This window comes from Lichenostomus cassidix, unplaced genomic scaffold (genome assembly GCF_008360975.1).
Source record: "Lichenostomus cassidix isolate B80296 unplaced genomic scaffold, HeHo_3.0 HiC_scaffold_557, whole genome shotgun sequence".
Lineage (NCBI taxonomy): Eukaryota > Metazoa > Chordata > Aves > Passeriformes > Meliphagidae > Lichenostomus > Lichenostomus cassidix.
In genome coordinates, this window is record NW_028147231.1 from 1 (window position 1) to 12,183 (window position 12,183).

General features: G+C 38.3%; 1 protein-coding gene across 6 annotated transcripts; it reads left to right on the forward strand.

Annotated features, from left to right (window-relative positions):
• The first annotated feature begins 575 nt into the window (after positions 1–575).
• On the forward strand, positions 576–11,589 carry SDF4 (stromal cell derived factor 4). 6 transcript variants are annotated; one of them, XM_085043860.1, is made up of 8 exons: positions 578–973; positions 2,786–2,922; positions 3,250–3,363; positions 6,881–7,039; positions 7,973–8,148; positions 10,072–10,586; positions 10,687–10,949; positions 11,354–11,589. In XM_085043860.1, the coding sequence occupies exons 1-6, from the start codon at positions 666–668 to the stop codon at positions 10,246–10,248; spliced, it is 1,071 nt and encodes a 356-aa protein (XP_084899986.1). In that variant the 5' UTR covers positions 578–665; the 3' UTR covers positions 10,249–10,586; positions 10,687–10,949; positions 11,354–11,589. The 6 variants fall into 6 exon arrangements, with proteins under 6 accessions (XP_084899990.1, XP_084899989.1, XP_084899986.1 ...); XM_085043861.1 differs by lacking the exon at positions 11,354–11,589 and adding an exon at positions 11,084–11,311; XM_085043862.1 differs by lacking the exon at positions 11,354–11,589 and adding an exon at positions 10,984–11,176 and having other exon boundaries at positions 10,687–10,787.
• The last annotated feature ends 594 nt before the right edge of the window (positions 11,590–12,183 follow it).

Consider the following 12,183-nt stretch of genomic DNA (forward strand, 5'->3'; position numbering starts at 1 on the left):
GTCTGAGGGGTTTGTAGGGTTTGGGGATCTGAGGAGTTTGGGGGTGTGAGGGGTTTGGGGCTCTGAGGGGTTTGGGCTCTGAGGGGTTTGGGGCTCAGGGGTTTGGGTTCCATATAGTTATTATTTTAGCAGGTAGAAACTAGTGCTATAAATATATGGGATATATATGGTATATAGATATATGGAATATATATATACTATCCCATATATTTTTTATTTTAGCAGGTAGAAACTAATGCTATAAATATATGGAATACAAACGGCATATATATGGCATATAAACATACGGGATATATATAATATCCCATCTATTTGTTGTTTTAACAGGTGGAAACTAATGCATTAACTCCATGTATTTATTACTTTAACAAGCTTTTTAATGTCTCACAGCAAAAACGTCTCTATTTTTGTGTGGGTTCCTTTAAATTTGTGTAAATTTTTATCCTTGTGTATATATATATGTGTGTATATATATATATCTGTATATACTTGATATTTGTATATAAATAAGTCACTCATTCATATTGGCTCTTCTAATTTTTAGGTGTTTATTGCTGACCTCTTGCTTCAAAGTTTAATTTCTATTTTTCCTCCTTTCTCCTTTCGGATCCCTGAACCCACAGCGATTCCATCAGGCGATAATTTGAATAAAAAACGAATTTAAAATGATGTCCAGGCAAGCCTTCCTGTGCAGTTTGGGATCTCTGTACTTATCCCTCCTGCTGGTTTTCCTCCTGATGGATGTTTACGCCAGACCTGCCAACAACTCCGTGCTGAAGGACAAACCAGCTGAAAGTAAAGATGAAAATGAGATTTTGCCCCCAGATCACCTGAACGGGGTGAAGATGGAGATGGATGGACATCTGAACAAGGAGTTCCACCAGGAGGTTTTCCTGGGAAAGGAGATGGAGGAGTTTGAGGAGGACTCAGAGCCCAGGAGGAACAGGAAGAAGCTGATGGTGATTTTTTCCAAGTGAGTTTTGGGCAGTGCTAGGAAACAGAAAAAAAATGAAAATTTGAATTAATATTTAAAAATTGAAGGGGGAAAACGTCACCCTGCAATAGCTGCAGTTGGGTTTTGTGCCAAAATAGTCACTTTCTCTGGGAAAAATAACTTTTAAGTGAAATATTCACTTTCTCTGGGAAAAATAACTTTTAAGTGAAATATTCACTTTCTCTGTGAAAAATAACTTCTAAGTGAAATATTTTAAGTGAAATAATCACTTTCTCTGGGAAAAATAACTTTTAAGTGAAATATTTTAAGTGAAATATTTTAAGTGAAATAGTTTAAGTGAAATAGTTTAGTTTAAGTGAAATATTCGCTTTCTCTGGGAAAAATAACTTTCAAGTGAAATATTTTAAGTGAAATATTCACTTTCTCTGTGGGGAAAAATAACTTCAGTGTATGAAAATGATGATTAGTTTTTCATGGCTAATGAAGAATTCATCCCCAAGAATTCATCCCTGGCTGATGAAGAATTCACCCCAGTTGGATTTAGGATCCAGGGATTGGTGAGGAAGGATTTCCTGAGGATGGGAATTGCTCCACTTTTGTCCTAACACAGCTGTTGCTTTGCCCTGAGTTTGATTTCAGTTGGCAATTTAAATTCTTTCTTTATTTTCTGGGCTTTTGTTTTCCATTTAGAGTTTGGGTTTGTTGCTGTTGGGATTTGTGGAAATAAAAATTTGTGGAAAATGCTGGGAAGACAATCAAGGGAAAAGGGGCAGAGAAAGAGAGGGGAAAATAGTGAGAAACCAAAAAAAATTGTGATTTTTGCTCACAGAACTCTCAGTGGATGCTTCAGTGGCTAAAATGGGAGTGTTTTAAATGAATAATAAATAAAAATAACTGCAGATATCAGGAATTCAGGAATGCCCTGGACAGTCCCAGGAGCTAACAGAACAATTCCTCAGAATTCAGACCAAGAAAAGAGAATAAAACATGAAAACAGGAAGATAAAATCTTCCTTTTACAGCTTTTTTTAAAGAGTGAATTCATTTCTTTCCTCAGTGTAAAAATATTAACTTTTATTTGAGACATTCAGGCATTTTTTCCCTTTTGTTGGGAGGAGTTTGAGGGCAGGAATTGGGATGGAAATGGCAATAAAAATCAACCCCTGGGTGCCATTTCAGACAGCAGGTGGCAGAATTTGCTTTATTTGCACTTTTGCAGAATTCATTTTTCATACCACAGGGGGAGAAACTGAGGGAGCTTCAAAAGCTTTTTTTTTTGTGCAGAATTTTCATTAATAGGGGAAAAAATAACAATAATGACATTGGATATTGGGGTTTTTTTGAGTTCTGAGCAGAGGAATTAAAGCAAACAGGCAAAACAGATTTTCTGTAAATTCAAAGTAGAATTCTTTATTATTTTGTGGTTTTCACACCTCTCATTTCACTAGTAAAACATTAAATACTAACATTCTTTCATTGCTGGCTGTTTATTGGAAATATTCAGTTCACAGTTAGGAAATTCCCACACTAAATGAGCAATAATTGAGATATTTATTCCCTTTTCCCCCTAGAAAACTCAATTTTCCTACAAAATCCACACTTTTTCTGACCCCAAGGTCTCACTTGGTGCTTCTATTCTCTAAAGGAGCAATAATTGGGATATTTATTCCCTTTTCCCCCTAATTCTGATGTAGAAAAACCTCAGTTTTATTCTCTCTTTTTCCTATTTTATTCTCTCTTTTTCCTATTTTATTCTCTCTTTTTCCTATTTTATTCTCTCTTTTTCCTCCCCAACAAAACAATTTAAAAACTGAAACCTTTTCCTCCCCAGGGTGGATATAAACAACGATAAAAAGATCAGTGCCAAGGAAATGCAGCGCTGGATCATGGAGAAAACAGATGAGCATTTCCAGGAGGCTGTGGAGGAGAACAAGATGCATTTCCGAGCTGTGGACCCCGATGGGGATGGTAAAATCCACTTTTTTCCACCCAAAAATCCCTTTTTAAATCAATTTTGGTGTCCAGAAGTGACTCAGGAATCTCAAATTTGGATTTTTTGGGGAAAACATGTGCTGCAGGGAGATCTTTATTTCATAAAAAAGCAGAAAAAAATGACATAAATCGGTTTTTCCACCAAGAAAACAACCCCAAAAATGAATTCAATTCCACTTTTGATGTTGTTATTCCTAAAATCCGCTGTGGGGTTGTGATGCTGAACTGAAAGATTTTAAAATTTAGATTATTTTTAAAATCCTGAGCCCAAAACTGCCTCATCTCATCCTCTCTCTCCCACAGGCCACGTGTCCTGGGATGAATATAAAATCAAATTCTTGGCCAGCAAAGGATTTAACGAGAAGGAAATTGCAGAGAAAATCAAAAACAACGAGGAGCTGAAAATCGATGAGGAAAGTAAGTGCAGAGTGGGGTTGGGTTGGGTTTGTGGCGCTGAAATTTGGGTGGTGAAATAAAAATGGGAGAGAAATGGTTGGGGGAGAGTTTAAGTCACAAAATGGGATTTCTGGGTTTTTTCTGCTGAAAATCTGCCGTGAAAATGGTGATTTTTAGGAGGAATCTCCTTGTTTTCCTACTTAAAAAAATTAAATTTACTGTTAAATCAAACGTGAAGAAATTGAAATTTAGTGTAAAATCAGCCCCAAAGCTTTCAGTCAAAAGTCAGAAATCCTGCAGTTTTTCCACCTAAAATCTGCCATGAAAATGGCAATTTTTAACAGGAATCTCCTTCAAGAAAAGTTTAAATTTACATTAAATCAACCCCAAAGCTTTCAGTCAAGAGACACAAATCTTTCATTCTTCCTGACCAGAATCTGCCATGAAAATGACAATTTTTAACAGGAATCTCCCTGTTTTCCCCCTTAAGAAAATTGAAATTTCCTGTTAAATCAGCCCCAAAGCTTTCAGTCAAAAGGCTCAAATCCTACATTCTCTGCTCTTGAAAATGACAATTTTTAACAAGAATCTCCCTTTTTCCCCCTTAAAAATATTTAAATTTCCTGTTAAATCAGCCCCAAAGCTTTCCGTCAAAAGGCACAAATCCTTCATTCTTCCTGACCAGAATCTGCCAAGAAAATGGCAATTTTTAACAGGAATCTCCCTTAAAGAAATATTTAAATTTCCTGTTAAATCAGCCCCAAAGCTTTCAGTCAAAAGGCACAAATCCTACATTGTCTACTCTTAAAAATTGCAATTTTTAACAGGAATCTCCCTTCAATAAATTGAAATTTCCTGTTAAATGAGCCCCAAGCTTTCAGTCAAAAGGCTACATTCAAAATCCTACATTGTCTACTCTTGAAAATGGCAATTTTTAACAGGAACCTCCCTTAAAGAAATTAAATTTCCTGTTAAATCAGCCCCAAAGCTTTCAGTCAAAAGACACAAATCCTACATTGTCTACTCTTAAAAATGTCAATTTTTCAGAGGAATCTCCCTCTTTCCCCCCTGCACTCAATATTTCAGTTTCCTGTAACACCAACCCCAAGCTGTCACCTTTCCCTGCAGCAGTGACTCATCTCAGGAGCCCTGAGGTGACATTTTCCAGCCTGAAAAAACCAACAGAAATGCAAATGGAGCTGAAATTCTCTGCAGGGAAAACACCTGAGGGCTCTGCAGGGAAAAAACCTGAGCAGCTGCTGAGTCAGAGCTCAGCTCTTCACCTGATTTTCTTCAACTGATGTTGGGAAAATCAAATTATTCAGCCTCCACTTCCTCTCCCTGCTGTTTTCAGCCTCCAGCTGCTGTCAAAGTGCTTTTTTGGGGTTTTTTTTTAATATAAAAACCTCCTGGGTGAGTGGGGCTGAAGGCACATCCTGAGCCTCTGCAGAGACCAAAATTAAGGAGGTTGTTTTAATTAATTAGTGGGTTATTGGCAGATGATGAGTGGATGAAATGGAAGAATTTTAAAGAATTTAAATCTTTCAAATCAATTTAAAATCAATTGGAATCTTTAAAGAGGTTTGGATGCCAGGCTCAAATTAAGGAGGTTGTTTTAATTAATTCATGGATTAATTGGCAGATAATGAGTGGATGAAATGAAAGAATTTAGTGGAAGATTTAATTCTTTAAAATCAATTTAAAATCAATTTAAGAGGTTGGGATGCCAGGCCCAAATTAAGGAGGTTGTTTTAATTAATTAGTGGATAGGTATTGGCAGATGATGAGTGGATGAAATGAAAGAATTTTAAAGAATTTAAATCTTTAAAATCAGTTTAAAAGCAATCTAAAATCAATTGAAATCTTGAAAGAGCTTTGGATGCCAGGCCCAAATTAAGGAGGTTGTTTTAATTAATTAATGGATAGGTGTTGGCAGATAATGAGTGGATGAAATGGAAGAATTCCGTGGCAGATTTAAATATTTAAATGGAATGAAAGAATCCCATGGAATATTTAAATATTTAAAATCAACGTTAAAATCAATTTAAAAGCCATTAAAATCTTTAAAAATGGATTGTGACAACTGAAATGCTACAACATTGTGACAATTGGAACCCTAAAACTGGATTGTGAACAACTGAAATCCTAAAAATTGTAACAACTGAAATCCTAAAAATTGTGACAACTGAAATGTTAAAAAAGGATTGTGCCAACTGAAGTCCTAAAAATGGATTGGGACAACTGAAGTCTTAAGTATTGATAATGACAACTGAAATCCTAAAAATTACAACAGCTGAAATCCTAGAAATGGATTGTGACATCTGAAATCCTAAAAACTGTGACAATTGAAACGTTAAAAACAGATTGTGACAATTGAAATCTTTACCAAACGGGTTGTGACAATTGAAACCTTGAAAATGGATTGTGACAAATCCTAAAAATGGATTGGGACAACTGAAATCCTAAAAATGGATTGGGACAACTGAAGTGCTGCAACATTGATTGTGACAATCGGAACCCTAAAAATGGTTGTGACAATTGAAATGTTAAAAACTGGATTGTGACAATTGAAATCTTCACCAAATCTTTACCAAACTGGATTGTGCCAATTGAAACCTTTACAAAATGGATTGTGACAGTTGCAATCCTAAAAATTGGCTGTGACAACTGAAATCATAAATCTGTGACAATTGAAATGTTAAAAATGGATTGTGCCAACTGAAATCTTCACAAAATCTTTCCCAAACTGATTGGGATCATTGAAATCTTCACAAAATCTTTCCCAAACTGATTGGGATCATTGAAATCTTCACAAAATCTTTCCCAAACTGATTGGGATCATTGAAATCTTCACAAAATCTTTACCAGATTAATTGGGATAATTGAAATCTTTACAAAATCTTTACCAAATTGATTTGGATAATTGAAATCTTCACAAAATCTTTGCCAAATTAATTGGGATAATTGAAATCTTCACAAAACCTCTGCCAGATGGATTGGGATAATTGAAATCTTCACAAAATCTTTCCCAAATTGATTGGGATCATTGAAATCTTTACAAAATCTTTACCTAATTAATTGGGGTAATTGAAATCTTCACAAAATCTTTGCCAAACTGATTGGGATCATTGAAATCTTTATAAAATCTTTGCCAAACTGATTGGGATAATTGAAATAGTTACAAAATCTTTACCTAATTAATTGGGATAATTGAAATCTTCACAAAATCTTTGCCAAACTGATTGGGATCATTGAAATCTTCACAAAACCTTTGCCAAATTGATTGGGATAATTGAAATAGTTACAAAATCTTTACCTAATTAATTGGGATCATTGAAATCTTTACAAAATCTTTGCCAAGTTGATTGGGATAATTGAAATCTTCGCAAAACCTTTCTCAAACTGATTGGGATAATCGAAATCTCCACAAACCCTTTCCCAAATTGATTGTGCCAATTGAAATCTCCACAAACCCTTTCCCAAACTGTTTGGGGTAACGTCACCTCTAACAATCCCCTGTGCCCGTTGCAATTCGCAGCGCAGGAAGTTCTGGACAACCTGAAGGATCGCTGGTACCAAGCTGACAATCCTCCTCCAGACCTGCTGCTCACCCAGGAGGAGTTCCTGTCCTTCCTGCACCCCGAGCACAGCCGGGGCATGCTGCAGTTCATGGTCAAGGAGATCATCCGTGATCTGGGTATGCCAGGGAGTTTGGGGATTTTTTGGGGGATTTTGGGAATTTTTTTTTATTTTTTGGGGGATTTTTGGGAAATTTTGGGGGAATTTTTGGGATTTTTTGGTCCTTTTCTTGCTGTCCCAGACCAGGATGGGGACAAGAAGCTGAAGCACAAAGAATTCCCCATTTTAATGAGAATCAGTCCAATCATTTCCAAATTTTTTTGATTTCCCAGACCAGGATGGGGACAAGAAGCTGAAGCACAAAGAATTCCCCATTTTCATGTGAATAAAGCAAATTTTTGTCCCTTTTTTTTATTTTTCCAGACCAGGATGAGGACAAGAAACTAAAGCACAAAGAATTCCCCATTTTAATGCGAATCAATCCAATAATTTCCAAATTTTTTGGTCCTTTTTTTGCTTTCCCAGACCAGGATGGGGACAAGAAGCTAAAGCACAAAGAATTCCCCGTTTTCATGTGAATAAAGCCAATATTTTCCATTTTTGATGGAGTTTTTTTTTATTTTCCCAGACCAGGATGGGGACAAGAAGCTCACCTACTCTGAGCAGGAATAATTCCCCATTTTAATATGGATCAATCCAATCTTTTTCCATTTTTGATGGTTTTTCTTTGATTTTTCCAGACCAGGATGGGGACAAGAAGCTAACCTACTATGAGCAGGAATAATTCCCCATTTTCATGTGAATCAATCCAATAATTTCCATTTTTGATGGTTTTTTTGCTTTCCCAGCCCAGGATGGGGACAAGAAGCTAAAGCACAAAGAATTCCCCATTTTCATGCAAATCAATCCAATAAATTTCCATTTTTGATGGTTTTTCTTCAATTTTCCCAGACCAGGATGGGGACAAGAAGCTAAAGCACAAAGAATTCCCCATTTTCATGTGAATCAATCCAATAATTTCCATTTTTGATGGTTTTCTTTGCTTTCCCAGACCAGGATGGGGACAAGAAGCTGACCCTGCCCGAGTTCATCTCCCTCCCCGTGGGCACAGTGGAGAACCAGCAGGGTCAGGATGTGGATGACGATTGGGTCAGAGACAGGAGGAGAGAGTTCCAGGAGGTGATCGACGCCAACCGCGACGGGATCGTCACCATGGAGGAGCTGGAGGTGAGTGCTGATGGTTTTGAGAAAAATCCTAATAAAAAACCTAAAAAAAATGGCATTAACAGCACAATTACCACGATGGGATTGTCACCATGGAGGAGCTGGAGGTGAGCGCTGATGGTTTTGAGAAAAATCCTAATGGAAATCCTACAAAAAATAGAATTAAAAACACAATTACCATGATGGGATTGTCACCATGGAGGAGCTGGAGGTGAGCGCTGATGGTTTTGAGAAAAATTCTAATAAAAAACCCACAAAAAAACGGAATTAACAGCACAATGACCATGATGGGATCGTCACCATGGAGGAGCTGGAGGTGAGTGCTGGGGGGTTGTGTAAAAATCCTTATGGAAAACCTACAAAAAAAGGAATTAAAAACAAAATTACCACAATGGGATCGTCACCATGGAGGAGCTGGAGGTGAGTGCTGATGGTTTTGATAAAAATCCTGATAAAAAACCTCAAAAGAATTGGAATTAACAGCACAATTGGTATTCCTTAAAGACCTTTTCCCTCAATTCCTTTTCACTCCAGGCTGGGATGGATGGCAAATCCTCTCCAGGGCTGGGAAATGAAGGGAATTTTCCCTGTTTCCCAGGAATACCTGGATCCCATGAACGAGCACAATGCCCTGGAGTGAGATTAGAAAATCCTGATTTCGATTGGAAAATGGGAAAAAAACACTTTTAAAAACCTGCTTAGAGGGCTTTTCCTGGGATTCCTTTTCACTCTAGACTGGAATATGGGCTGGGATGGATGGCAAATCCTCTCCAGGGCTGGGAATGCTGCTGATTTTCCATGTTTTCCCAGGAGTACATGGACCCCATGAACGAGCACAGTGCCCTGAAATAAGACTAGAAAATCCCGATTTCTATCGGAAAATGGGGAAAAACCACTTTAAAAAACCTGTTTAAAGAGCTTTTCCCAGGATTCCAGGCTGGGATGGATGGCAAATCCTCTCCAGGGCTGGGAATTCTGATATTTCCCCTGTTTTCCCAGGAGTACATGGACCCCATGAACGAGCACAGTGCCCTGAAATGAGCTGAGAAAATCCTGATTTCTGTTACAAATCAGGAAATGGGCAGGGATGGATGGCAAATCCTCTCCAGGGCTAGGAAATAATGGGAATTCTCCCTGTTTTCCAAGGAATACGTGGACCCCATGAATGATCCTGGAATGACAATGCCCTGAAATGAGATTAGAAAATCCAGATTTCGATTGGAAAACGGGAAAAAACCACTTTTAAAAACCTGCTTAAAGGGCTTTTCCTGGGATTCCAGGCAGGGATGGATGGCAAATCCTCTCCAGGGATGGGAATTCTGATAATTTCCATGTTTTCCCAGGAATACATGGACCCCATGAACGAGCACAGTGCCCTGAAATAAGACTAGAAAATCCAGATTTCTATCGGAAAATGGGGAAAAAACCACTTTTAAAAACCTGCTTAAAGGGCTTTTCCTGGGATTCCAGGCAGGGATGGATGGCAAATCCTCTCCAGGGCTAGGAAATAATGGGAATTTCCCTGTTTCCCAGGAGTACATGGACCCCATGAATGAGCACAGTGCCCTGAAATGAGCTGAAGAAATCCCGATTTCTGTAGGAAAATGGGAAAAAATGCTATTAAAAACCTGCTTAAAGAGCTTTTCCTGGGATTCCTTTTCACTCCAGACTGGGATTCCAGGCAGGGATGGATGGCAAATCCTAGGAAATAATGGGAATTTCCTGTTTTCCCAGGAGTACATGGACCCCATGAACGAGCACAACACTCTGAAATAATATTAGAAAATCCAGATTTCTATTGGAAAACGGGACAAAAACCACTTTTAAAAACCTGCTTAAAGGGCTTTTCCTGGGATTCCAGGCTGGGATGGATGGCAAATCCTCTCCAGGGCTAGGAAACAATGAAAATTTCCCCTGTTTTCCCAGGAGTACATGGACCCCATGAACGAGCACAACGCCCTGAACGAGGCCAAGCAGATGATCGCCGTGGCTGACGAGAACCAGAACCAGCAGCTGGAGCTGGAGGAGATCCTCAAGTACAGCGAGTATTTCACGGGCAGCAAACTCATGGATTACGCCAGGAACGTCCACGAGGAGTTCTGAGCCTCAGCCTGGCCTCTCCTGCACTTGCTGCTCCCCAAAAAAACCCCAAAACTGCAGGGAAAAAGGACTGCTGGCTGAGCTGGAGGGGTTCTTGCTGCTGGCTCTGCTCTGGCTTGGCTCAGATTCCCGAATTTCCGTCCTCCAGGTGGATTCCCTGCTGCTGGAATGGTGGGAAATGCAGGATTCTGGGGGTTCTGCCTGCTCTGGGCTGTGAAATCCAGCTGGGGTGGAATTGCAGAGGTTTGGTGTGGCTGGGGAGATTCCTGCTGGGGTGGTGCCTGAGCCAGGGAATAACAGATAAAAGTTGGATTTAATTTCCAGGGAATCCCAGTAAAAAGGTGGATTTAATTTCCGTGGAATCCCAGATAAAGTTGGATTTAATTTCCATGGAATCCCGATGAAATTTGGATTTCATTTCCAGGGAATCCCAGATAAAAGTTGGATTTCATTTCCATGGAATCCCAGATAAAAGTTGGATTTCATTTCCATGGAATCCCAGATAAAAGTTGGATTTAATTTCCAGGGAATGCCAGAAAAATGTTGGATTTAATTTCCAGGGAATGCCAGAAAAATGTTGGATTTAATTTCCAGGGAATGCCAGAAAAATGTTGGATTTTGGGATGGGAATGGTGATTTGATATTTTGGGAATATCCACAGCCAACTCCTCACAGCTGCTGATCCAGGGAATCCCAGAGAAAAGGTAGATTTAATTTCCAGAGAATCCCAGAGAAAAGTTGGGTTTCATTTCCATGGAATCCCAGATAAAGGTTGGATTTAATTTCCATGGAATCCCAGATAAATTTGGATTTAATTTCCAGGGAATCCCAGAAAAAGTTGGATTTAATTTCCATGGAATCCCAGAAAAAGTTGGATTTAATTTCCATGGAATCACAGATAAAGGTTGGATTTAATTTCCATGGAATCCCAGATAAATTTGGATTTAATTTCCAGGGAATCCCAGATAAAAGTTGGGTTTCATTTCCATGGAATCCCAGAGAAAAGTTGGATTTAATTTCCAGGGAATCCCAATAAAAAGTTGGATTTAATTTCCATGGAATCACAGATAAATTTGGATTTAATTTCCAGGGAATCCCAGATGAAAAGTTGGATTTTGGGGAAGGAAATGGTGATTCCAAGGAATGTTTCACCTCCTGGGAATATCCACATTTAATTCCAGCTGGGGAATCTCAACCTCCTGCAGAGTTAGTGGGAATTTAATGCAAATTTTCACCTCTTTTTCGGGGCTGGGGGGAAGTATTTATTGGAAATGTTACAGGAAAAGCTCTTTGGGATTTAAATTAATTAAAATTCAATTAATTAAAACGAAGTTCAGTTCAAAATTCCAGGTTTGGTGTTGGCAGCTGCACCGGGAATGAGAGATTATGCTTTAAAAAATCTGATTTTCATCTAAAACAAACCAGTTAGGAAGTTTTTCTTTGAGAATTCAAGAGCAGTGGGAATTCCCAAGGGGTTTGATGGCTGCTGAATTAAAATTCCCCATTCCAATTAATGAGCTCTCTGCTAATTAGTGATGATTTGGGGAGAATTCCAGGCTTTTGGCTCAGCCTCATTCTGCCCAAAATCAAATGGATTTATTTTCCTTTTGCTTCCATATTTCCTGGAAAAAAAAACAAAAAACAAACCTTCTTTGGGAAAGAATTCCTGAAAATCCCAGATGTTCTATTTGATTAAATTTATTCTCTTAATATAATGTAAATAGAAGGATTTCTGTCTCTGTTTCACTTTTCTCCTCTTTATGTGATGTTTTTATTAAATGCCTTGGATAAGAGTTTTTATATCCATTTATTTTATTCTTTTTTCCAGTTTTCCATCCAATATTTCTCTCCATGCTTTGGGAACTCTGCTGCTTTCCAGCTTTGTCAGGAAGGTGGGAAAAAAGGAAGAATAAATTCCTTGGATAATCTGGTCTAAAA

Excerpts from the sequence above, each read along its gene's own strand:
- SDF4 (XM_085043860.1), top strand. The coding sequence starts at position 666 with ATGATGTCCAGGCAAGCCTTCCTGTGCAGTTTGGGATCTCTGTACTTA. Across the intron at positions 3,364-6,880 it reads GCTGAAAATCGATGAGGAAA|CGCAGGAAGTTCTGGACAAC; the intron begins GTAAGTGCAGAG and ends TGCAATTCGCAG. Across the intron at positions 8,149-10,071 it reads TCACCATGGAGGAGCTGGAG|GAGTACATGGACCCCATGAA; the intron begins GTGAGTGCTGAT and ends CTGTTTTCCCAG.